At 38.4% G+C, this 26,786-nt stretch overlaps 1 protein-coding gene across 3 annotated transcripts in view; it reads right to left on the reverse strand.

Moving 5' to 3' along the window:
* Positions 1-5,824: 5,824 nt before the first annotated feature.
* VAMP4 (vesicle associated membrane protein 4) overlaps positions 5,825-26,786 on the reverse strand; it is a 53,166-nt gene continuing 32,204 nt past the window's right edge. For 2 of the 3 annotated variants that reach the window (XM_073900021.1, XM_025877825.2), the window contains exons 3-8: positions 24,068-24,114; positions 20,694-20,744; positions 16,055-16,155; positions 14,726-14,805; positions 12,057-12,108; positions 5,825-9,939 (exon numbers count right to left, since the gene is read on the reverse strand). In XM_073900021.1, coding sequence (XP_073756122.1) covers positions 9,911-9,939; positions 12,057-12,108; positions 14,726-14,805; positions 16,055-16,155; positions 20,694-20,744; positions 24,068-24,114 — 360 coding nt within the window. In that variant the 3' untranslated portion in view covers positions 5,825-9,910. The remainder of the gene's footprint in view (positions 9,940-12,056; positions 12,109-14,725; positions 14,806-16,054; positions 16,156-20,693; positions 20,745-24,067; positions 24,115-26,786) is intronic. The other variant, XR_003209548.2, reaches the window with a different exon arrangement.

Raw genomic sequence — 26,786 nt, forward strand, 5'->3', positions numbered from 1 at the left:
CTGGGTGTAAGGTGGGATCTCATCGTGGCTTTGAATTGCATCTCCCCATGGTTATTGATGTTGACCCAGTTATGCTTTATAACTAATAAAAATATTTTTAAAGGAGAAGGCTTTAGATATCAATACTTTATTTTTTTAAATATTTTATTTAATTATTTGAGAGAGAGGGAGAGAGAGCATGAGTGGGAGGGTGGGGGGCAGAGGGAGAGAGAGAGAAGCAGGCTCCCCACTGAGCAGGGAGCCCGATGTGGGGCTCAATTCCAGGACCCTGGGACCATGACCTGAGCTGAAGGCAGATGTTTAACAACTGAGCCACCCAGGCGCCCCTGTATCAATACTTTAATGTCACTTTCTTCCTGTTCTTGAACAAGTTGCCCCACATTTTCATCTTGTATTGGGTTCTGGAAGTCATGTAACCAGCTCCGTTGATGGGGAAAGAAGCCAGACAGTGACTTTAAATAATCTGGGCCTGTGGTATTTCTTTGCAAGGAGATATTGATCACCTGTTGCCCACCTCTCTTGACTGAGGAAATGGAGAAAATAGACTTAGTAGACATTTTAGAGACTTATGTATAAAGGATAACCACCTGGTGCAAGGTGCTGTAGCTTGAGGTAAAGATCTGGTGATTGGTTTCACTTGGGATTTCAGCTTCTGCTCTGTCTCACATCACCAGTGCCAGTGAATCTCCCTCTGAGTGTTGATCGCCCAGTTAGGGAGGTGGGGGCAGATCGCAGGATGGGCCAGCATTGTCTTGTAAGGCACTTGCCTCATTTGAGGCTACTGTATAGCTTTCAAGCCAGCAGGAGTGAAGGGGGAAGGGGAACTTTATCTTTCAACACAGGTCATTAGGCCACTTCTGCAGGCCCAGAAAGTTCTGGGACATCTGAGGACTCCAGAGTCTCAGGTGCATCTATGCAGATATCCCCATCCCAAATCTCTAGGTCCTATTCCTCACCTACCAGGACCCTGACTCTGGTGTTAGGAGACTTGTTTCGGCTAATTCATCCTTCTGTGAAGTGCTCTCACTCTTCTGGGTAAGTCCTGGGCTTGGTCTTCAACTCTTCCTGCTTCCGAGCTTCAGGAAATGAAAGTCTCTTTACATCCAAAGAGACCCTCTAATTCTCACATTTTGCTTTAAATTCAGGCTCGGTTGCCCTGCACCTGTCATTCTCCTTTTTCAGGGCTAGGGATGCTGTTCAGCAGTCGGCTTTCCATTCCAAAGTCCTCATAATTACTCTGTCCTCTGTTGCTCTCAAATGCCAGAGATATTGCATAAACATACGCATTCTCTTTCACAAGTGTCCCTCCCCCTTCACGAGAGGCGAACATTTTAGCAACTGTACCTGCTACTGCATGCCAGGGACTGTCAATATTGGTACCTCCAGCGAGGAGATCTGTGTTGTCCTCCTATCAATGGTGATCTAATTCCACATTCCTATCCTTAGAATCTGTTTTCTAGGAGCACTCCTAGTACCAATCATCTTAGTTGGGTTGTTTAGAAACATCTGGACCCAGGGATTGGGGTCCACTTGTTTTGCTGAGGGAGTGCTTTTTAGGAGAAAGCCTCCAAGGGTCTAAGGGATGCAGGATAAGGAAGGGAGAGATGGCCAAGCAAGGATGTGGGTGTCAGGGAAAGTCTGGTCTTGGCTGATCTAAGGGTGTGTGTGCGTGTGTGTGTGTGTGTGTGTGTGTGTGTGTGTGTGTGTGTGTCTGTGTGGCCTCTGAAGCATGTATTACAATATAGAATTGTTCCACCTTGACACATTGGGGTCAGCCTTTTGAACCCCAGTATCAGTCAGTCACTGGCTCTAGGATACCCTTAGGGGTGGAACATAACCTCCAGGAAGGTGGCTCCCAGTGGCTGAGGGCAGTTCTCCAGAGAAGGGGGCAACTCTGAGCCATTAACAGCCAAAGCCATGGTAGCTGAAGAATGGGATCTGGGCATCAGATGCACTTCCCACCCTGTGTCTAGATGGTGACTCTCATGGACTATATCACTGGGATTCCTTGCCCTCTGCTTTCTAATTGGGTTTAAAATTAATGGGAGCCCTAGCACCAGATCACATGGAAAAAGAACAGGGTATTTATGCAACAGGCTTCCTCCCTGTAAGATCACGTTAGGCTGGCTGAGCCTCCCTTGACCAAAAGCCAATATAGCCTTGTTCATGTGACTTTCTCCTTCCAAGTTTTGGTAACCTCTCCCTTCCCTCATCCCTTCAAACCCAGGTGTTGCACTGCCCCTTGTAGTTTCTCTAAGTCCAGTCCACACCTTTGTTAAAATAATTCAAGGAGTCTTTAATAAAGGGATTGAGTGGGCTGTGACCCGTGGAGACTCAAATGGGGTATGCCATCCTGGCAGCAACTGATGGGACCAAGAGTCTAGTTTTTATGGTAAGAACACGAAGAGTCCATGAAAGGGTTTTAAGTAGAAGAGTGGAATGATCAGATTTTTTTTTAACTCTCAATTTTGATTTGTCTTAGCTATCTGCACCATGTAGGTTTTCCAAAATTTTTTTTTCAAGAAAGAGACAAGAATATTTTATTTTCTGGGCCCTCATGTTTCTAATGGCGTGTGTGTGTGTGTGTGTGTGTGTGTGTGTGTATGGTTTTCATGCATCAGTGATAACTCCCTGGCTATAAAATCCTTGAGTCATAGTTCAATCCTCTCGACTCCATAGATGTTTTTCTAGCGTTCTAGAATTTCTAGAATTTAGTGTTAGAGAATATTGAGGCAAGCCTACTTTTTCATTCCTTGTAAGTGGCCTTTGTTTCTGCCTCGATACTTACAGGATTTTCCTCTTGAATCTTATGATTTATATACTCTGCTGCAATGTATCTTAATAGGTCCTTTCTTAGATATAAGACAAAACCTTTGTCCCATTGGACTTTTTCAAAGTTTAAGTTTGCTGGATTGATTGGAATAGCAACACTGTCCCATTCTTAGTGGTGGCTGTTTCTGTCTCCTAGAGCTGCGACCATTGTCTCCATTTACATTTTTGGTCTTTTTCATCTGTGTTCTGTGAGGGCTTCTTGAGTCTCTTCTCCATAGCTCTGATTTTCTTTAGTTAGTTCTACTTCCTTCTTCAGTAAAGCGCTTAGTATTTGAGTTGCAATTTGTTTCTTGTCAATCCTTGCTTATTGTAACTTGCTCCCCTTCTGGCTGATCTGCCTTCACAACTCCTTTAATTCTTCTTTCATCTCACCTTTTCCCTCTTTCTCACTTTCTGAATTACGGAGATCATATCTTACATCTTCTCATGGGTGCCGAGGTACTCTAAACATTCATTTAGTTCCTGTAATACATCATTTTCAAAATCATGGTCTTCCTCTGCTTCTTCAGGATAATCGACTCATCCATTCAACAACTATGTGAGCACTCAGTGTGACGCTTGCTGTCCCTAGTGAGTAGTATGAGATACATCTGAGAACAGATGAGACCAAAAACCTCTCTCCTCATGAAGCTTACATTTGGATGGATGGAGAAAGACCATAAACTACAAAGCGTTAGAAAGGTTAATTGTTCTGGAAGAATAGAGGCGGGTTGGATGGTGACTCAAGGAGACTTCTTTGCAAGTTGGAACGAGCAAGGACTTGGAACCTGGGAATCGTTCACATAGCTCTCTGAGGAGGGACGTTTCAGGCAGGGACACAGCAGGCACAAGACCCTGAGGCAGGACCATGCCTGGTGTGTTTGAGGAACAGTGAGGAGGCTGGTGAGGCCGCAGTGCAGAGAACAAAGAGGTCAGAAAGGAACTTGGGATAAATCATGAGAGAACTTACATGCCACCAAAGGGGTTTTGGGTTTTACTCTAAAGAAGATGGAAAGTCATTGGAAGGTTTTGAGCAAAGACATGGTCTGATTACACTTTGAAAGAATCCTGTCCATGGTCTGTTGAGAACAAGCTACGGGGAGGGGGAACGGTAGAAGTATGGAGACCAGTTGGAAAGCGGTTGCAGTATTGTAGGTGAGAGAGGATGATAAGCCAAGGACCAGGTGGTCACAGCAGAGACATGAGAACTGGCCAGAGTCTTGCTGTATCTTTTTTAAAGACTTATTTATATTTATTTTAGGGAGAGAGAAAGAGCAAGAGAAGGGGCAGAGGGAAAGAGAAAATCTCAAGCAGGCTCCCCGCTGAGCGCAGAGCCTGACCCAGGTGCCCGTTGTGCTGTATTTTAAGGTCAAACCAGAAGGATTTCCTGACCAATTAGATGTGGGTTGTGAGAGAAATGGAGTATGACTCTATGGCTTTTGGCATAAACAAGTGGAAGGATTCAGCTGTCATCAACTGAGATGGGAAGGAATGCTTGCAGAGTAGGTCTGGGGGAGCAGATTGGAAGATTGATTCGGACCTGCTAAATCTGAAATGAGTAATCATGAAGATGTCAAGTAGAATATTAGAGGAGTCTAAATTCAGAAGTCAAATGGGAGACATAAGTTTGGGGCGTCAGCCCATAAATGCCATTTCAAAGTCTAAGATGAGGTAAGATTTCCAGGGGGGATGTGTGTTGAGAGCGGACCCAGAGCGGACTCCTGGAGCACTGCAAGGTTAAGAGTTGGGGAGAAGAAGAGCAACTAGGGAGGTAGGAAGGCATCAAGCCCAGGAAGCGAGGATTAGAAGAGAGCAATCAATCACATCAAAGGCTGCCGCAGTGGGACAAGGAGGCCTGAGTGGACTCCTGGATCTTGCAATGCAGAGGTCATGGTGACTCTGACAAGAGTAAGTCTGGTGGAGGGTGGGAGCAAAGGCTCAGCTGACCCATTTAAGGGAATGAGGGAAAAAGAACCACACACCACAAACATTGGCAAAGTCTTCCAAAGACCGTTGCAGAGAGATGAGGTGGAAGCTAACAGGGTGAGTTGGGGGAAGAGCTGGTTGGGGTTATTAAGAAGGTAGAAATAGCCTATTTGTATGTGGCTGGGGAGGATCCAAGAGGACATCCTCTTTCCCTTACTACACAGATCCCACATGCGTCGTCCAAGACGACTCAGACAAGGGCCTGTCCCATTATTCAATACATAGGGTAAGTAAGTGCACGGCCCTTGGCCCTGCTCAGTTGTATACGCGGCGACTAGTCAGCACCCTTCCTATACCTGCAGCTGAAAGGCAGTCTGCTGCTCACCCGCCCTACAGTAGTTTCTAGCATTTAATAGGCATTCGCGAAGTGTGACGAATCTGTGGGATTCGGGAACGGATCTGACCTTCCTGACTGGTTCTCACACATTCGATGACTGGATTAAACACTATCGTTTTCAGAATGCAGTTGCCACGGTGCTTCCCACCTCCATTCCTAACTACAGCACTTTACATCTCAGGGTACAGTCTGCCCCCCAAATCATCCCCCTGCCACACCTTTTTGGAGGATTTTAGAAAGATGAAATTTAGTGTGTAGGTAGGTGGAGGCAGGTTGAAGACTATGACCACCACTCTGGTTGTCTCTAAAAGTAGCGCCAGGCAGCTGAGGGCTACATCAGGTTTTCTCACTGGGATGTCTAAGTCTAAGAGAATGTGTCCTTCTTCCTCTCTTTCAAGCAGATATGACAGGTAAAGCCCAAGTATTCCACCACTGTTTTTTCCACAGGTGAGACTCAGTGATTTTACAGAGAATTTCCTCCTTGATTCCATCAATGGGTTGTGCATTGGGCATGGCTTTTGGTGATAGAGTACTTTTTCTTTCTCTTATTCGCCCCCTCCTCCCACCGTGTACTCTGTTGGGAAGCTGCAACAGGTTAAATCAGGGTATCAGCCAGGTGTTACTTTAAGTGAGCTACGCTTTGAAGGGAAGGCAATAAGTAACTGATATTGAATAAGCCAAAGTACTTAATTTTGTTTTCTATGAAATAGTTTATTTTACTCTTTATTATGGAGGGGCTAACAAATACATAGCTGACAGGAACACAAGGTTCTAAACTTTGCAACACCGGTAAGAATGGTTATGGTTATAAGGAACGGAGAAGCTAAAGAACAGGGCACACAACCTTTACATTTGCTCATCTCCACCATACATCTTAAAACAGCAAAGGCACTTTTCAAAATGGTTAAATAGAAGAGCGTGGAATTTCAAACGACACATATCCAAAGCATAAGTCAAGTGATCGAATTTTCTTATACTTTGATTTTTAACATTTTACTAAAATCTCGAGATATGCAATTGACTTTGTAGCCTTGCAAATCAAATCATTATTTAAGACTTCCTCAAATGAAAAGAACCTGATGGAATACTATAAAATCAGAATTTTTCTATACCCAATTATTGTTCAAAGAGCACTACTATCTCCTGGTAAAGTCCAAAGGCCATATTATGTGATCATGTCCTCTCTGTGGTGAGGACTATGGAAGCGGACTCTTGTCTTTGTGGTTTCCTAGGCACACTGATCTAGAAACTGCCAGGTCCACAGCATTGTGCTGGGTGCTGTGGAGACACACAAATATGGTATTACCTGTGCTTTCACAAGCTTACACTTACCCACTCTAATTGGGTCGGTCATGTGTTCCTTTCAATTCCTACTGACCTGTTCCAAGCAGTTTCTTTTGTTCCCCCTGCCCCCCAAGCAGTTTCTTATAATAAAACAGGAGACAGATTCAAAGAGTTTGTGTCCCCATCCCTTACTCTATTCGATTTTCAGAAAAAGTCAGAGGAAGACCAAATCAAACTTACAAAGACAGCCGGAGCCCCACATCCGTCTGATGTATGGTTCTGTTTGTCTACATGTTAAAAGCAGTGGATAGATTGAGAAGTAGGGCATCTTTCAGCTCCTTAGGACTCAGTGCCTGCACAAATATAAGCACTACAATGCATTCTAAAACAAATGTGTAAATGCTCTTGGACTGATTCATGCCCTTACTCCACACTCACAGAAAAATAAAATTGACTTCCATCACATTTCCATTGTGAAAACACAAAATTAGACTAATGAAAGAGAAGTTAGCTATCCTTGACTTCGTAATACTCTGACTCGATACAATTAAGGACCTCTTCTAATGGCATCCCTTCCCAACACGAAAAAACAATTTCTTGCATGTTTTCTAGAAATCAGTGTCTAGACATACAGGTGTAGATAGAGTAAGTGTGGGTGACAAAGCTGAGAGGGCAGCAAGCATGTTGAAGACTGTACTGAGAATGAGAAATTTCAATTTTTTATTCTTCCTACACAGAATTGAACGATATCAAATTTTGCTGTAGAAATGCTGAAGTTATCTTCTAGTGCAGAGCGATTGTATGGTAAGTGATCTGCAGGAGCGCAAATACCATGTATTTCTCTATCTGACGTGTACTAATTATCCCTCCTCCATTTTAGATAATGTTCCATTTTCAATATTGAGCTTTCTTTGAATCAAGAAACCCCTAAGTTCATAAAATCGGAGTGCAATTTTCAGTGAGCTTTGTCAGGATGGAGAAGCCAAAAGACCACTCAACTGGTGATACTGGGTTATAGTCAGAAGGAGTTAATCAGTCAGTGTTATAATCACAAAATTGCTACAGGGCAATAGGCTTCAGTAATTAAACATAAATCATAAGGGTATGTTTCAGGGATTATAAAAATAGTGACCTGATTTCACTGGGTACCAACTAGTATTTACAAAGCTACTTGAATTTTTCTGTTGATCTTCGTTGCTGTTAAATAATGATAGTTTTGATAGTGGTAAAACTTCATTTTTCAAGTGCAGGATGATCTGAGCTGAATGAGAAAAAGAATGATTAAGGGAAGGAAGGAAGGTAGGCCTGACATCAATTTGAACAACGTATTTTTCTTTTGTTTTTGACTGTAAGAAGGCTCGTATCTTTAAGATTACCAGAGTAAAGTCATTAACATGCCAGCCATTTTAAGGGTCTCAGGATTAATGAAGACCAAGAAAGACAAAAGGATAAACTGAACCAAGCCACCACTAGAACACAGACATGCCTGCCACCAGTATTTCCGACAGCCACATATATTTAAATACAAAGAGAATGACATATATACGACATTGTCATATAAATACTTCATTTTTTTATGGTTAAAGTTAAAAAAACAATTTTATAATTTTATTTTTTATATTTAAGAGTGGAATACTTTATTAAAAGAAACACTGGAAACGTGAATTCTTTTTGAGAAATAATCTTCATCTTCACTGCAATCATGGAGAAACGAGATTTCTCCCTCAACCAACAGAAAAATAACCACTGATGAATCTAGTGCCAATCCCAAATAAAAGACATACATATGTATGTTAGGATTAATTCTGTCCATCCCATTAAAACGTTTCCATTCCTGAACTGTATTAGCTACTCAGATTCTAAAAATGCTCATTTTCCTGGGCATCCTATTTTGTCAAAGGATTGAGTATTTATTATGTTATTTACATTGACATTTACGAAGAGTAGAGAGACCAGTGACAATACCCCATAGTATGTAAGACCTTTATCTTTTTTGAAATGTTATCAGACTATAAAATTTAGTGTTAACTTGCAGGTGTCTTGAGTTATCTCCTAATGTGCTCTCTCCCTTCATATTTCTTTCCATTTAAACAGAACATTTTTGCCTTTTAATACCAATCCTGTAGAATTAAAAAAAAAAACAAAAAACAGATTCTATGTTTCAGACATTCTGAATTAAAATGACCAAAGAAATAAAACCTATACAGGATCATTTTTCTTTCCTAACTAAATACTGGTTCTTCTATTAACCATATTTCAAATTTAGTTTTATATGTATATACAGTCAACATATCCATGTGCACAAGTTTCTGCAGAACCTCCAATTTTATTATAAAGCTTCCTCCTCGAACACATTTGAGGACTTTGTCTTTTCACTTTGTCTTGTTTAGACAACACAAGGAGGTTGGCACATTTTAACGTTAACAATACATTTTATTACTGTAAAAACAGACTTAGATTAATGGTGACTCTAGCTATTTGGTTACTGAATGATGCATGACTATCTCGACTTTCTATACTCATCATTGTTGGCTAATTCGACACTTGATTGTACAACATGCATCTCTCGGGGGATAATCAGGGAATGAAAAAGTAGCAAATGCTAAGCAGATGATTTTGCTACTTTGAGCACATCTGGTAGAGGGACTAGTTGAAGTTAAAGAGGGAAGCTATCAATGAAAATAAGATCAGAGAATAAGTTACCTGTGGATTTCATTTACTCACATTAGGTCTGGACCCTCCTTATTGGAGGCTAACTGGAAACAGACTGGACCATGCTGTTCATTTTCAAACACTCCAATGATGTTCTCCAATAATTTTATTATCTCCAGTTTTATGGTGCCATACTATGCCTTTTGTATTGTTTAAATTTTCCATTTAAATAATCCATATGCCAAAAAATTACTACACATTCCCTTTTACAGTCAAAAATAGGTTTACTGGAATGTTTTAGTTAAAGCTGAAGGCAGCAAAATTTACATTTAGCTTTTGTTACACCCATAAACATGTGGAAATTGCTTGCAAAGCAGTTGTAATGTTAGAAGAATCTTGCAAATATTGATGGAATGGCTATGCATGTTTTTAGCATAATGTTTTGGTACTCTACATAGGCTTCTGGACTCCCAGTTTGACCCCCATGTCGATGCAATAATACAAGTCCTTATATTAACAGTATGAAATATTGTGATCACTGTTTAATTACATGTACAAACAAGGAACTGGCAAGTATCTAGTTTCAAATTAGATCCTTGGAATATGGCAAAATAGAGGCTGGTTATCTCTGCCTTAAACATAATTTTTAAAAACACATTTTTTTAGAAGGGAAGAAGATAACTGGACATTCTCAATGCTCCAATTTGAAGTGATACTTGCCTCTTAGTTTCTTGAAAAAGAAGTTTTGAAAGTTATATACATAAGTTTCATTTAAATTACGCAGCAATCTTTTATTATTGTTGTCCCAAATTTTGTGTAATGAAGATCTCTGTCACCAAATCAAGCACGATATTTCAAGACTGTAAGAACTGCAAGAGAAAAGTGAAAAATGGAACATATCAAAATCAGATTCAGATGGTATGTTAAAAACAATATTCCTAAATGTAGCTGTCTACTTTTGGAAATACGTAATGAGGAACGAACTTTTTATTTTATTTTTTTAAAGATTTATTTATGTATTTTAGAGAGAGAGAGAGAGAGAGAGAGAACATGTGCACGCGGGGCGGGGAGGGAAGAGGGAGAGAGAACCTCATGCAGACTCCCCGCTGAGCACTGAGCACGAAGCCCAGTGCAGGGCTCAATCTCACAGAGATCATGACCTGAGCTGAAATCGAGTCAGATGCTTAACCAGCAGAGCCACCCAGGAGCCCCAGGAAAGAACTTTTATCTGAGATGAAAGATACAAATGGGAGTGGATAAGCAAAAATATCATAAAACAATGTCTAACATTGGCATTTTTTCTTTAAAGATTTTATTTTTAAGTGATTTCCACATCCAACACGGGGCTCGAACTTGCAACCCCGAGACCAAGAGTCACATGCTCTACTGACTGAGCCAGCCAGGCGCCACTAAATTAGCATTCTGATCAAATAGATTATGATATTACCATAGCATACAGCTGCTACAATATTTTTTAAATGTTACACATATTTTCCCAGGTTATTAAACATTTATTAGAAAGTATTTATGTTAGTTTTTGAAAAACATGCTTAATATCTTAATAGGAAAAAACTTGAAGTATATATGATAGTTATTAACAGTGGCTATCTCTGTATAGTAGGATTACAGCTGAATTTTATTTTCTTCTTTGTGCTTTATTCCATATTTTCCAAATTATCCGCCATAAATACATGGTTGAATCTTGGTATCTACAGTAGTTATGTTCTATAAAGTCACTACAAACACTGAATTAGTGAATAATAAACCCTTGTTGCTAGGGAAAATACAGGGCTAAATTCCTGCAAGCCTCTGGCTACATTTTTGTCAACCAATCAATACAGAACCTTGTCTTTCTGTTCAAAGATAACCTTTTCATATATGCTGTTGATTCACGAACACTGAACTCCTGGCCAACAGCACTGTAACTTATGCCTAAATGAAGCTTATCTAACACAGGTGTTTTCCAGAAGGCCCATCACTGCCTTCTTGAGCTTAGCAACGCTAGCCAGCACGTCAGCATGATGCTTGGGGGCCACTTTAAACAGTAAAATCACGAACAAAATGCACAAAAATGTGAGAAATGTGGCACTAAATAGACTTAAAAAGACACCTGTTTACTTTATGAGAGCTGAAGCTAGAAAGGCCAAGCATGGCCTCGTTAGATGTCAGCTGGGAACGTGCACAAGGGGAGACTCAGATTTTTCACCACTCTGGATACAGCTGCCAATGAGCGGTGAAGCACCTCCAGGACTGATTTCTGGTTTACACATCAGTGTTTTAGGTGAAGTCATAAACATAGAATCCACGAACAATGAGGATTAACACTATTTCTTTGTAACAACCTTTTTCTGAGAGTATCACCATGGAGTTTTTCAAATGGTTATTTTGAGACACTTTACAAATCTTCATAAAATCCCTGTAAACACAAGTAAAGAGGCCTTGGAGAGGAGGAAGTAGTAAAACTGATCTGACTTTAATAAGAACATTATGGAAAAAAAGAAAGGACAAGAGTTAAGCTTTAATGATTTAAATAAAGTTCAAATCCCAAACCAAAACAACAAAACAAAAAACCACCATCTGGAGAAAATTTATCTGGACTTGTCCTCCTAACACAGTATTATGAAATACAAGCTTCCATACCTGAAGTTAACAGAAGACGGGCCTGGAACAAATAGCTTAGCCCTGTATTTGTGGGTGGGGATGGGGAGTAGGCAGGACTCTCTGAGAATCTGATAAAAGATACAGACTCTCTCCCAATAAAAATGTGCATATGCATATTCACATACAATTTTTCATACAACTTAAGAACATTTTCAGAGATCCACAGACCCTAGTGGGTTAAGAGGTCCTGACTTGGGTCAGAAGTCATTACTCAAACCTGACATTAGTCATACTAGGTCAACTGAAAATAAGTTAAAAGGGAAATTAGAATGACCTCTAAAACAAATGATAGCCCCCCAAAATTACTAATCCAGTAAATACTTACTGATAATCACTAGCAAAAGGATAACAGCAACCAAAGCCATGATGGCTTTTATCTACAACACACAAAAAGGCATAAGATAGGTATTAATGTTTTACTTGTTAATAAAGCCAAGATTATCTGTTGTGCTACTTATTACATCATACGAACTCATCAATGAATAGGCTCATCCCTTGAAAGCTTGTCCAATTTTTTATCACGTGAATTTGCTGGCTATTTGCATCTTTTTATAAATAATCAGAGTTCCCAAATTTAGGGGTTTTTGCCTGGATTTTATTGTTCAAGGCTGCACTGCACAGCAAACAGTAAGAAAGCCCTCATTGGCCTGAACATTGTGTCTATGATTTCTCATGCTGATTTCTAATATGAGACCAAGAAAAGTATGACATTTTAGCAACTCTGTTAACAAGTGTAAGGATATGATGAGTAACACAGGTGTCTAACACAAATCATTCTCTCCACATAAGGCAGCGTTTTCTATAGCACTTACTCTCAAAGTATATGAGAATTCTGTTAGTTTTTGTTCCTTACTCTCTTCTTGGCATTTCTGTCTCCATTTTGATGAATATAATTTAGATTCTTTGTGAATAACCTCATTTAATAAATAACTTGCCTAAGAGCACTCTTGGCCAGCTTCACAGTTGAGAAGAGAAACCTTAAGATTAGTCCTTAGCTGCTTAATATTTTCAGCTCACATCTCTCTCTATAAAATTGTCACATTCCTCATTTATCCTAAAAGCCATAAACTATAAATTGGTTTGATTTTCCTGATGAATTCAAATGCAAGTCTGTTTTCTTTTTCTTTTTTTTGCAAGTCTGTTTTCATCAAACATTTTCACAGATAATTGATTAAAGATGGTTCATTAATAAAAAAAGATACCTACCTACTATAAACACTTGAGTATCAGAAATAGCAACCAGAAGTAGCTTTAATGTTTCTAAACTAAAGCTACTGGTAACATTTTTAGTGGCATTTATGACAAGAACAAAGTGACCAAGAGAATACAAGGAAGCTTTGCAATTTGGACACCAGGTGCCTATTAAAATTTTTAATTATGATAACAAAACAATGTTGAAATTCTCCCTCCTCACCTACTGGATAATTTTGTTCATTTACTTATTTTTAAAGTCAGGTTTATTGAAATATACTTTATCTAGAATAAAAATCACCCTTTTAAGTTCATCTTGGTGCGTTTTGACAAATGTATAGCTGTCGACCACCACCATCAGTCAAACACAAGGCATTTCCATCACTCCAAAAAGTTCCCTCATGCCCTATTATAGTCAGTATCCACCTCCCTACCCTTAGCCATTGGCAACCTCTGTTTTCTGTCCCTATATCTCTTTCCTTAGCCTTTCCTAACTCATCAAAGTCAAACCAGAAAATGGCAGTGATATAGGGACTATTTAGAAATATAATTCAAATATGATTTAAAAAATATAATTCAATTTTTCTCCTTAAAAACATACTGTTAAAAAAAATAAAGCATACTGTTCCTCTGATCTGAAATCCAGAAAATGCAAAACAACAATCTTTAGAGATGGCTAAAAAAACCTAAGCAAAATGCACATTATGGTCATCTTTTTGTGGCTACATGAATGGGTCATGTGTATGTATGGGGAAAGGAAGTGAGTGGCTTATAACCCTTTGTTCTTCCAAACCAGGCTATAGAGAATTTCTATAAAAACGGAAAACTTAAAGAAAATGGGAAATTTATTCTTTAAAGAATAAAAATTTAAGCAAAAATTAAAATTCTAGACAAGGGGAACAATGAAACGTGTTTCTTCCCTCAGTTCTATTTCTGAAAGTAAGATTATTCAACAGGTCAACAGATAAAAACAAGTAAAACCACGGCAACTCTTTGGAAGAAATCCTTAGCATAAGGCAATGTCAAGTTTAGAAAGTTATCACTAAACTTGAAAATGAGAGATTAAAAACAATGAGTTTATGTCTAAGATTTTCAACAAAGTCAAAAATGATACATGGAATTAGGAAGAAAAAGAAATTGCTGTGTGATATGAAATTCACTATAAAATCTTAAACATTTTCTGTTTAAGGCTTAGTAGCCATATTTAAGAGGTAAATTCATTTTTATAAAATGTTTTGCAAAAATATGTTAGTGTATATTTTGATTCTCATGTTTTTCCTTGTTAAACATTTCTCTGGAATAATAAAGGGTAGTGGCGAGATTTTTTTTAAGCCTCATTTTTCATAATGGATTCTGACATACAAACTGCTTTTATTTTTTCCCTTCCAACAGAAAATTATATTTTTCTCTAGCTTCCACTCCATCTTTTTAATATCTCTATGTAATGTTATAAGATGCTCCAAAAAGGTACTAATAATAAATTACATGAAAAATTTATATTTCTTACAAGGTAGTAAGTGTACAAGTAACTAAATGACTAATAAAATGTGGGATACTTTCTATGACAAAATCCATGAAAACATCCTTTTAGGAATTGCTTGATTCCTTTAATTATTCCTGTCCCCAAAGCTATTAATTAATTCAACAAATATTTGCTGAGTCCCAGCATGTCCCAAGTTCAGAAGCTATAATAAACAATGCAGTGGTAGTCCCTGCCCTCACAGGGCTTCGGATCTAGTAGCCCTTTATTCTTTGAAGACCACCTGAGATGCTGGGCAACTTATCCATTGTCTTCTGACTTACTTTGCATCCACGCCACCACATTTGCCTTCGAAGTTGTTTGGATCTGTTGCTAAAAGCAGTTGCATTATCCGATAAGCTTTCTATATCACATAGAGGATGGAGAGAAGGATTAAACGACATAACAGGATTCTTTTATCTAGTCACACAAAGACAAGAAAATATTAATTTCTACTTCCGCAAATGTACTCCCTTTTAAGCATGAAAACAACATCTTTCCTTTCCTCCACCCACAAACTCTGGCAATCTGTATGGGGGGGGGCAAAAAACAGCTGTAGGTCATTTTTCCCAGGGCCTCAATGCTTTCACATAAACTTATGAATCCTGGTAAGAAAAAACTCTTCAAAAATTCAAATACTTGACACACCTATGGAAAAAAAATTTACACGTGGAAAATGTAGATTCTTAGAAGATACAAAAAGTGACTGATTTTGAAGTAAAACAATGAATTTTATTTATTTATTTATTTTTGCTGGGACAATATCAGTTTTATTGAGAATGTGGAACAGTAGGAACTCTCATACATAGCTAGTAAGGATATAAATCGGCAGAGATTTAATCACTTTGAAGAATAATTTGACAGTATCTAGTAAAGCTGAAAATATCTGTCCCCTACTAAATAACAATTTATTCCTAGTTACATACCCTAGAAAAAACTTTCACACATGCGCACAAGGACACATGTACAAGCATGCCCACTATAAACCTGTTTAATAGTGAAAAAAATCTGAAACAACTCAAACATTAACAGGACAATGGATAAATAAACTGTGAAACAGTCTGAAATAAAACAATGAACTTTAAAAGTGGTTAAATAAGTTCTGTGGTTCGATAAGTCTTTCAAGGATGAGTGAGGTATTTAGCCATTCATCACTAAAACAATATTTGAGAAGCTAACATGTGCCAGCAACTGTTAACAAGTACAGAGACTAACATCTGTCAATAAAGAAATGTTAACTGTTATCAGAGAAAGCCTAAGATAAAAATATCAGATGAAGTTTGACATAAGTGTTGAAAGAAGTGATTAGACTTTTCCTTCTTGAGATCATGAGAAAAGAAATACAGTGCACATGAACATAATAAGGCAAAAAAAATTTTACTCTAACTATTCAACAATAAATTTAAAATTTTTCCATTTTCAACCTGATAATTAATGCAATTAGATGATTCAAGTAAAGGGAGCTAAAGTTAAAATACTAAAATCACAAAATTAAGGACCAAATATCATTTTCCTAAGCTAAGATTCCTAAACTCTGGCTGGAGAAATGGGAAAAGAAATAAACTATCAAAACACAAATTAAGAGTATCGAGAAATATATGAAGTATCTGTACCTGATTTGTCCTGTAGTTCATCTAGTCTCTCCCCTCTTTCAATTACCTTTGTAATATTTTCTTGCATGACATCAATAACTTCATCCACCTGATTCTGAACACTAGTTTAAAAGAAAGATTTAAAAATTATTTTTTCTTTTGAACATTTTATAATTTTTGAAACTTTCATCAGAAAACTTCCATGATAGAAAATAGCAAGTTTTCAGACAAGTATTCAACTATAAAATGTTTAAGTTAAGGCTGTGCAGCACGGTTCTTCCATTTGTGGGCTTGAGCACTCAGGAAATTAAAGATACTGTAAGTAAAAGTCATATTAAAGATAGTTTACTTAGCCCTGTTCCTGCAAATTTCTGTCAGAATGTTCAGTAACTGCAGATTTTAGTCAAATAGCTTGACTCTAAATAATGTTTCCTTTTCTTTTCCATAGGCTACAGAGGCGTCCCGCGGACACAGCTATAACTTACTTCTGCTGTAGTTTATAAACTAAGGCTAACAAAGGAGTCTGCCTGGGTGTGTGATTAGCTTATGAAAATACTCAGTTTCCAAAACAGAAATGTACGCTGATGCTCCGTGGGTGTTAACTGTTCACTGCTCATCAGTTTTCTTTTAAACAAACAGGTTTAAGACATGGGCACAGCTGGGAAGGTTCTGAAGCACCCAAGAGGGAACAGAAACATTTTTTGCTGTTTTTCAAAATGAAAATATAATTTCCTCCTTTATGTTAGGTGATGAGGGCCTGTTTTAATCAAATTTCAGACTGTTTAATAAAGACTAAATCTTCATTGGTTCATTCATCTAATTGGTTCTTAGCTGCCTACTCTCACTCAGGAGTTACCTTGAGTACACAAATACAGAAATGTTTAATAATTTAAAGTGTTTATTTTCCTCTGTTCTGTTAGACAAAAATTACCTTAAATTACTTCATAAAATGGTCATTCCAGTGAAATATTTAAAAGGAGAAATAAAGTGAACTCATGGTTCTTTTTTTTTTTTTTAAGATTTTATTTATTTATTCATGAGAGACAGAGAGAGAGAGAGAGAGGCAGAGGGAGAAGCAGGCTCCCAAGGAGCAGGGAGCCCGATGCAGGACTCGATCCCAGGACCCTGGGATCATGACCTGAGCCGAAGGCAGACGCTTAACCATCTGAGCCACCCAGGCGCCCCTGAACTCATGGTTCTTACAACTCAAAAAAATGTTTAAAATGCACTGGATTACTTGCAAGTAATTCTTTATTCTTTAAAGAATATATTTATTTTTTTGCCTCTAAGTAGAGGCAAGAAAAGGGTAGAAGCAGGAAAAGGGTAGAGAGATTTGTAATTTGAGCAACTGAGTGTCAAGAGATAATGCTATTAACTAAAACAGAAAATTAAGAACTCAAAGGAAAAACAAGTTTGTAAAGGAGGGTGTGGAGATTTGTATCATTTCCGGTTAAAGGAGAGTCATACGGGTAGAAGAAAGGACACAAGAGAGCATGTACCCAGAAAAAGATAAAGATATACAGAAAGGAAAAGCTATATTTCAATGTTGATTTAAATCATGCTTAGGGCTTGACAGCACCTGTATTCCTGAAATGCCTCTATTTCAATTATCAACAGGGAAACTGCATGGTATAGTAGTGTCTGTTGCAAGCCTCCTTGAGCCTCGTATTTTCTCACCTTTAAAATGAAAATGGTCATCTCTCACTTGTGAGAATTAGATGTAACAGTGTTTTTTAAACACTTAGCACAATGCTTAACACTTAGCATGCACTTAATGTCAGTGCCCTTCTTTTAAGAAAAAAAAAAATCCTGCTCTGCAACAAATACTCTAAAGAAAATATTTTATTTTCATACTTAACACCCCCATCTTGTGGCTTTTTAAGGTAGTGTTGACAAAAGAAGGTTTAAAGTTATGCTGTATTTTTGCAACTACATATATACATACATACATACATATATATACATACATATATATCTATATATCTATATATATATATCTGTTGCATCATAGAACATACCTTGGGGTCCTTTTTATGAAGTTAAACTGACTGGACCAAGACTATACTTAGGAAATTACTTACCCCTAACAGAGAATGCCTGTAATTCACTAGAGCTGCATCTATAAAGCTGTTATTTAACTTAAAAACAAAGAAAACATTCCAAAGAGAATCATACATTTTACATAGGCATGTGAATATTTTAAATCTCTCACCAAAAGAAATCTTCCATAAAAAGTGATGTTGAGTATTTTTTGTGGGAATAATCTGGTGTCAACATGCCAATCAAATTCAAAGCAACGTTACTGATCCGTGAGGTTAAGAAATACCCTGTATTAAAACGTTACAAACTAAGTAGTAATAGGCAGCTTAAAGAAACTCACCAGTGCTACCAATTTTGGTTACTCAACTAATGCCAGGTATTTGTCCATGGGCAAGCTGTGTGGTAGGTTGTGCTCTGCCATCTTGGGCCATTTTGGGCACACACACTGAATCATGCCCTGGTTAAATACGCATTTATGAGTTTGTGCCCACAAGGGTGAATATATATGTTTTGATGACTGATCACCTTCTAAGTCTGGCAAGCCTTTAGCTCTAGAGTAAGAACCATTATACTTAATAATCCCTTACTGTTCTAAAATTCTGTGATTACATTAATATGTACATAAATATATTCATGTGTGCATGTGCTTGGCACTTGCTAACATAGATACTTTGTTTGCAATGACCATTCTGTACAACCAGCAGTGGCTTGGGTTCATCTGGAAAATCATATTCAAAAGACTCAATAAGCCATACTCAGTACTAGGCTCACTCTGCAGAAGGATTATCAGACAGGAAACAAAGCATACTGACAGGACAAAAAACAAGTGTGTCATCAGTGAAGTCCTCTTTCCCAGGTGGTTTAGGTAAGAACTGTGGGTGGACACAGAAGGCACGCTGGCTCAGTGTAGAGAAACAGCTCTGCCATGGCATCCTGATGACCCTGCATGCTTTTTAATCCTCCCAGAACACAAGATGAATGGCTTGTGCGGCCATCTCCCACTCATCTCCCTGAAGACTGTCACAAGACAATTTCTTACAACTTCCCAGGTTCTGAGGATGTATGGAGGCTTTCTGCAGGCCTTATCTGCAGACTATAAAACCACTGAGCTACAGTGCAGAATTGGCTCCTTTGTAACAGGGTATCCTATACCTCCTATTATAGCGGTGCAGCCCCTTTTGTTTTGGAGTCATCATTTTTGGTGTGTAGAACAAGAACCCAGAGTTTGGCTACTCTTCCTTTTATGGTCTATGTACATAATGAACTGCCTGAATCTAAGTAGCTCATTGTTATCTTTACTGGCCAAATCAGAGCCTTGGAGCAGCAGGGACTCTCTTCTGCTGGCCTTGAAGGAGCAGGTACCATGAGTTCTACATGTGCAAGGAAAGTAATTCTGGCAACAACTACCTGAGCTTCATCAGGAGCTTCAAGTGAGATCCCAGCCCTGGCAACACCTTGATTTCTGGCTTGTGAGACCCTGTTGCAGAGGGCCCACCTAAGCAGTGACCAAACTCCTGGACCCATGGAAAATGTGAGATGATAATGTATGTTGTTTTAGGGTGCTAGGTTCAGGGCAATCTGTTACATAGCAAGAGAAAATGAAAACATCCTGTCTAGCACTCAAATCAGTTTGTGGGAACCTTGGTTCTGTATTGCAGAATCCATTAGCTAGGATTCAGCTAAGTGTGGACATTTTTTGTCACACCAACAGCTACCTGACTAAAGCCCAAGTGTCTGACCAATAACTTGATTCCCTATTACAGCACCCTTCCCACTGTGTGCCAACTGAACTAGAGCAGTGACTATTCCTCCTTAGATCCTGAATCCAGGCCATTTAGTTATCGTCCACAGTTAGTCTTCAAAACTCGGTCAGTTTCCAGGGCTATTTCACTGCTCCTCCCATTCCTTCTCCCTTCTTGTCAGGACTCAGATCCTTCTAACATTAGATACATTTACTACAGCATTACCCATCAACCTACCACCACCAACATATACAGAAAAAGCTTTAAACTAAAAATTACTTAGCTATAAATCTTAGATCAATATAGGAATTAGGATAAGTTATAGATATGAAAAAATTCTGGAGGAATATAAAAAAATTATACTTCAAAAACCTAAATCTATATTACTTCTATTTATTCTGAAAATGGGAATCAAGCAATAGACTTAAAACCAAAATGGACCTTGAGATTATGCTAAATAAATGGATTTGACATAAAGTAATTAAGTTAAGAGAAACCAACACAGGAATTGGATTTCCTTAGCCATTATTCAGAGGTAGCTTTGTGAAAATAGAAAGAATTACTCGTTTTTTTACAATCCAGTAGTTATAGTTAGTCTACATCAGGGCTCAGCAAATTTTTTCTGTAAAGGGCCAGATAGATAATAGATATTTCAGATTTTTGGGCCATAAGGTCTCTGTCACAACTACTCAAATCTGCCACTGTAGTCTGAAAGCAGCCATAGATAAGAAAACAAACAGGCATGGCTGTGTTCCAATAAAACTTCATTCAGAAAAATAGGCAGCAACCAGATTTGGCTCATAGGCTGCAGACTGCCAACCCTGGGTCCACACAGAATTATGATAATCACTTAAGCAAATGAGATCTCAGGAACTTACTGCTTAATTTTATCATTTCTAGGTCCAAATCTTGGTCCAGATGGTCCCCTTCTGAAAACAAAATACCAAGTACATATTCATAATGAGAGCATTAAAAAAAAAAAAAATAGAAAAGACACACAATCAAGCTCAACTCTAAACATGGATTAGTCATTTATTATGAAAAAACACATTTTACTGGTATTGCTGAAACTGAATGATATTTAATCACATCTGTACTTTACTGGTACTTGGTGCTGGCCACAACTAATCTAATTCTTCTGAATGTTAAAATTTTCAGAGAAAATAGGGTTTATATAACCCTTTGTTTATACACAGGTTGTTCTAATCACTAACCTCTGAAACACCATAACAACTCAAGTGCCAGTGACTAGGAATAGCTTTATGATAAATTATAGAACACTAAAAGTAAATTCACCTTCGAATTAGGTTATCATAAAATGCTGATTATCAGGAATGGATACAGAGAAAAATCCATTCAAAACACTAGTATTTTTTTCGTTACTCATCTTAAACTTATCAACAAAGCTAAAGGGAAATCGAAGAGTCTACGAAAATACCAACATTTCTCAAATTATTTATTAGTTAAGTGTTATATCATTTCAACCATTTTAATATTCTGGAAATAAAAACTTCTGGATGTTTTGAGTAATTATCATTCCTTTGAGACAGAGAATAAGGCATAGACCACAAAAATTTTAAAAAGTAGGGTGGGTGCCTGGCTCACTCAGTAGAGCATGCCCCTGATCACAGGGTGGTGAGTTTGAGCCCCATGTTGGGTGTAGAGCTTACTTTAAAAAAAAAAAAAAAATTAGGGGCACCTGGGTGGCTCAGTAGTCAAGCGTCTGCCTTCGGCTCAAGTCATGATCCCAGGGTCCTGGGATCAAGCCCCGCATTGGGCTCCCTGCTCTGTGGGAAGCCTGCTTCTCTGTCTCCCACTCCCCCTGCTTGTGTTCCCTCTCTTGCTGTGTCTCTGTCAAATAAATAAAAATCTTTAAAAAATAAATAAAAAAATGTTTTAAAATTAGAAAAGAAAAAAATAGGATCTGTACCAATTAAACACTAACTCCCCCATTCCTCCTCATCCTGCCCCTGGCAACCTCCATTCTACTTTTGTGTCTCCATGAATTCATCTACTCTAGGTACTTCACATAAATGGAATCATGTAAAATTTATCCTTTTGTGATCAGCTTCTTCCACCTAGCATAACGTCTTTGAGGTTCATCCATGTTGTAACATGTGTGAGAATTTCCTTCTTTTTTGAGACTGAGTAATAAAGACCGATTAATAATCAATTGTATCGATATACCCTTTGTTTATCCATTCACCTGCTCATGGACATTTAGGTTGCTCCATCTTTTGATTATTGTGAATAATGCTGCTATAAACTTGGGTGTTGATTAATTTTTAAAAAATGTATTTGTTTTGTCTCCCTTTCAATACCCAGATAGAACCTCAGTGTGTGGAAAGTGCATTTTGAGCAAGTGTGCACGCTGGCTGTCAGGCCTTCTGAAAGATGTACGTCATTTGCGAGTGGACTTCCAGCAGTACACTGCTGGTCTGAAGACTGAGTGTTTCTCACAAGGGTACCCAGCTTTCAATGAGGGAATCACTTATTTAAGCTTCTGGCCTCCTGTTCAACCCTAAGTTCCTTTCTGAGAGGCAGCTATTGCTCCAGTTTTAAAGCTTTCCACCATAATTGGCACCAAGGCAATTAGCTTTGTGACTCTTCGGAAATCTTGTCACATGTAGGAAATTATCTTGCCACTTCATCTGACCTTGGCCAAAGTGATACTATTTCCTGTTAATGGATCTGCTTCCTATCTGGCAGGCTCTTTTTTGTTCACTGCTTCACAGCTGTCAATTACATTTAATAAAATGTTTTTATTTGGGGGAGCAAAAGCCTCTACAAAAACTCTGCAACATTATAACAAAGAGAGAGGCAAATGTTTCTCCTCAGGCACACCCCTCTACATGAATCTCCAGAGAAAACTCCTGCAATAATATACACCTGCCTTCCTGACTTTGCAAATACAAATCTAAGCCTGTACGAACACAGCCCTTTCTAATCATAACTGTGAAGGACTGATCAGATCAATTAACTGACAAAGTATCATGGCAATTCAATGGGAAAAGGATAATCTTTTCATCAGATGGTGGATAGCCATACGCCAAAAAGAAAAAAAATTCATTCTTCACCCTTACTTCAACCATATATTAAAATTTACTTGAAATAGATTATAGACCTAAATGTAAAAGCCAAAACTATAAAACTCCTAGAAGAAAACACAGGAGAAGATCTTACTGAACCTGGGCTTGGCATATATTTCTTAAATAAGTGAAAACAATAAAAGAAAATTTGTAATAAATTGATTTCATCAAAATCAACAGTTTGATCTTCAAAAGATATTGTTATGAAAATGAAAAGATTAAGATACAGACTGAAAGTAAATATCTGTAAAACATACCTGACAAAGAACTTATATCGTGAATACATAAGCAACTGAATAAGAAGACACATTTAGAATTGGGCAAAAGATTTTAACATGTACTTTATCAGAAGCTATGAGGATGGCAAATACACACAAAAAATGATGTCTAACATGATTTGTCATTAGGGAAATGCAAACTAAAATATAGTGAGATACCACTACATACCTGTAAGAATGGCTAAAATTAAAACACTGACCATATATAGTATTGATGAGGATTTAGAGCAACTAGAACTCTTATACAATGCTGGTGGGAATATAAAATGGTACACCACTTTGGAAAACAGCCGTAAAAATATACAAGCCACTCAACTAACTCCTAAGTATTTTCCCAAGAGAACTGAAAGCATAAGTCCACACAAAAACTTGTACATAAATGTTTATAGTAGCTTTATTCATGATAGCGAAAACTATAAACACCCCAAATATCTACCAATAAGTGAATGGATGAATGCATTGTAGTACATTCATATAATGGAATACTTCTCAGAAATAAAAAGGAACTCCTGGTACATGTGACAGCATAGGTGAATCTCAAAATTATTATGCAAAGTGAATGAAGCCAGGAAAAAAAAGGCATACTGCATGATACCATTTATTTAAAAAATTCTGGAAAATACAAACTATAGTGATAGCAGATCAGTGGTTGCCTGGGGATTGGGGGAGTGAGATTCCCAAGGGGTATGAGGAAACTTTTGAAGTGATGGTTATGCTCTTTACTTGATTTTGGTGATGATTTCATAGGTGTATAGTACATGTATCAAAACTCATATACTTTATATGCATTTTATTAGATGTTAATTACATCTACTCTATAAGCATTTTATTAGATGTTAATTACATCTACAACACCAATAAGGCTGTTAAACAAAAAAAACTTACAGAAAAAAGTCTTCTTCTTCGTCTGAATCATCGTCCAAAAGATTTCTCTGTCAAAAAAAAAAACAACAAAACTTGAGTTTTCAGATTCAGAAGGCTTACAAACTGTCAGGGAGGAGTAATGAAGGGAGTTCTATCCTGGTGAAATTTTTTTACTCCAAGGTTCCAGACAGAGGGAAGAGTGATTACCTGTGCTTCACGTAAGCTAAAAGAGCCACATATGCCCACCCTCCAAAGAAAATGCTTATAATAGCAGGATGCTATGACTGACTACAAGGTAGAAAGGTCACTGAAGCCAGGGTGGGAATAAGGAACTATAGGCAATCAGGAAGAAGTTAAGTCCCTTCTCCTTCCTCTTCCAATCTCTCTCTACAGGCAGAACCTAACAGGGAGCCAGGTGGCAAAGGAGAAATGTAGTTGCAGAGCCGACTCCAGCATCAGAGAGAAGCACGGAAGACATGTTCAGAGGTGGGAGATAAGGGTTTAATAATTGGCACAGTCCACCTACTACCTCCACAGTTCATAAATAACCCTCTACACATATTAGAACTTCCAAACAAAAACAACTTTATACTTCTTTTTTATAAGATGGAACTATTTTCCTTAATATGAAGATGATCGCACCCTCTTGCAACAACCAGACCTTTCCAGCATACAAGAACTTAGTATATAACTTGTAGGCAGAATAATAACTCCCTAAGATATCCCCATTCTAATCCTTGAAACCTGTGAAAATGTCTCCTTGCATGCTAAAAGGGACTCTGCAAAGAGATGCCTGGGTGGCTCAGTTGGTTAAGCAACTGCCTTTGGCTCAGGTCATGATCCTGGAGTCCCGGGATCGAGTCCCGCATCGGGCTCCCTGCTGAGCAGGGAGTCTGCTGCTCCCTCGGACCCTCCCCCCTCTCATGCTCTATCTCATTCTCTCTCTCAAATAAGTAAATAAAATCTTAAAAAATAATAAAAAAAAAATAAAAAAATAAAAGGGACTCTGCAGGTGTGATTAAGTTAAAAACTGTGAGATGGTAAGATCAATGATTATTCATGTGGGCCCAACATAATCACAAGAGTTCTCAAAAGAGGAAGGCAGAAGTGCCAGTGAGAGCACGGGAAAGAGAGAGAAAGGAGAGAGAGAAGGCAGGGAGGGAAAGAGTAGGGAGGGGAAGAGCTAGAAGATCTTACACTGCTGGCTTTAAAGACAATGGAAGGAGCGGGAGCCAAAGACCACAGGCAGCCTTTAGAAGCTGGGAAAGGCAAGGAAACTAGATTCTCCCCTAGAGCCTCCAGAAGGAACACATCCTGCCAGAGCCTTGATTTTAGCCCAGGAAGACCCACTTTGGACTTCTGGTCACCAGAACTAGAAGATGGTAAATCTATGTTGTTTTGAGTTTGCAGTAATTTGTTACAACAGCAATAGGAAACAAATACACCACCTATGTGCCTTTTCTGAGAAAATTACTCAAGGAATTTCACCAGCCAAAAAAACCCAATTATTATCAGAAGAAACATTCTTTTTTTTTTTTTTTAAAGATTTTTATTTATTTGAGAGAGAGAATGAGAGATAGAGAGCACGAGAGGGAAGGGGGTCAGAGGGAGAAGCAGACTCCCTGCTCAGCAGGGAGCCCGATGTGGGACTCGATCCCGGGACTCCAGGATCATGACCTGAGCCGAAGGCAGTCGCTCAACCAACTGAGCCACCCAGGCACCCCCAGAAGAAACATTCTAAGAGATTGATACAATCATTGACTCTAATAAAATGTGTAGTCAAATCTGAATAAACGATAATGTGACTGTGAACTATATCTTATAGCTATTGAAAAAGAAAAGGTATAAGGCCAACATCTGGCTTAAGAAATTAAATGTAATACTAACGTTGAAGACTCCGATGGACCTTTCCCTAATCCTCACCTCCTCTTCTACCCAAGAGGCAATCACCACCCGGAAAGTGTTGGTTATCACTCCCTTTTAATGTTGTTACACATGTACTTTTATTTAATGTTGTTATTCATTTATATTTCGTATAAAAGCAACAATAAATATCCAATGTTGGGGTGCCTGGGTGGCTCAGTCGTTAAGCGCCTGCCTTCGGCGCAGGTCATGATCCCAGGGTCCTGGGATTGAGCCCCACATCAGGCTCCCTGCTCAGCGGGAAGCCTGCTTCTCCCTCTCCCACTCCCCCTGCTTGTGTTCCCTCTCTTGCTGTCTCTCTCTGTGAAATAAATAAAATCTTTAAAGAAAAATAAAAAAATATCCAGTGTTAGGGTTTTTTTTGTTTTTGTTTTTGTTTTTAAAGGTATAAGGAAAAACTTTAAAAGGGCCCCAAATGTTCTAATACAACCTAGAAGCGGGAGAGGAAGGGTGAAGTGCAGAAGTAAGAGTGAGAGGCACACCTCACCGGGGATAGGAGTGGCGGAGGTGGGAAGCTGGCTAGAATGAGAAAGTAAAACAACAGAGGGGGCATTGTTTTGGGTATGTTGACAGAGAACACAGATTTAAACATAACTTTTTTTGGGTTTTTTGTTTGTTTTTTAAGATTTTATTTATTTGAGAGAGAGTGAGCATGAGCGGGGGGAAGGGCAGAGGGAGAAGAAAGCTCCCTGATGAGCAGGGAGCCCAATATGTGGCTGGTTCCAGGACCCTGGAATATGACTTGAGCCGAAGGCAGAGGCTTAACTGACTGAGCCACCCAGGCATCCCTAAACATAACTGTTAAAATATGAAGTTG

The sequence above is a fragment of the Callorhinus ursinus genome, unplaced genomic scaffold (assembly GCF_003265705.2).
Source record: "Callorhinus ursinus isolate GAN/ISIS: 27379988/994484 unplaced genomic scaffold, GSC_fseal_2.0 scaffold13, whole genome shotgun sequence".
NCBI classification, from domain to species: Eukaryota; Metazoa; Chordata; class Mammalia; order Carnivora; family Otariidae; genus Callorhinus; species Callorhinus ursinus.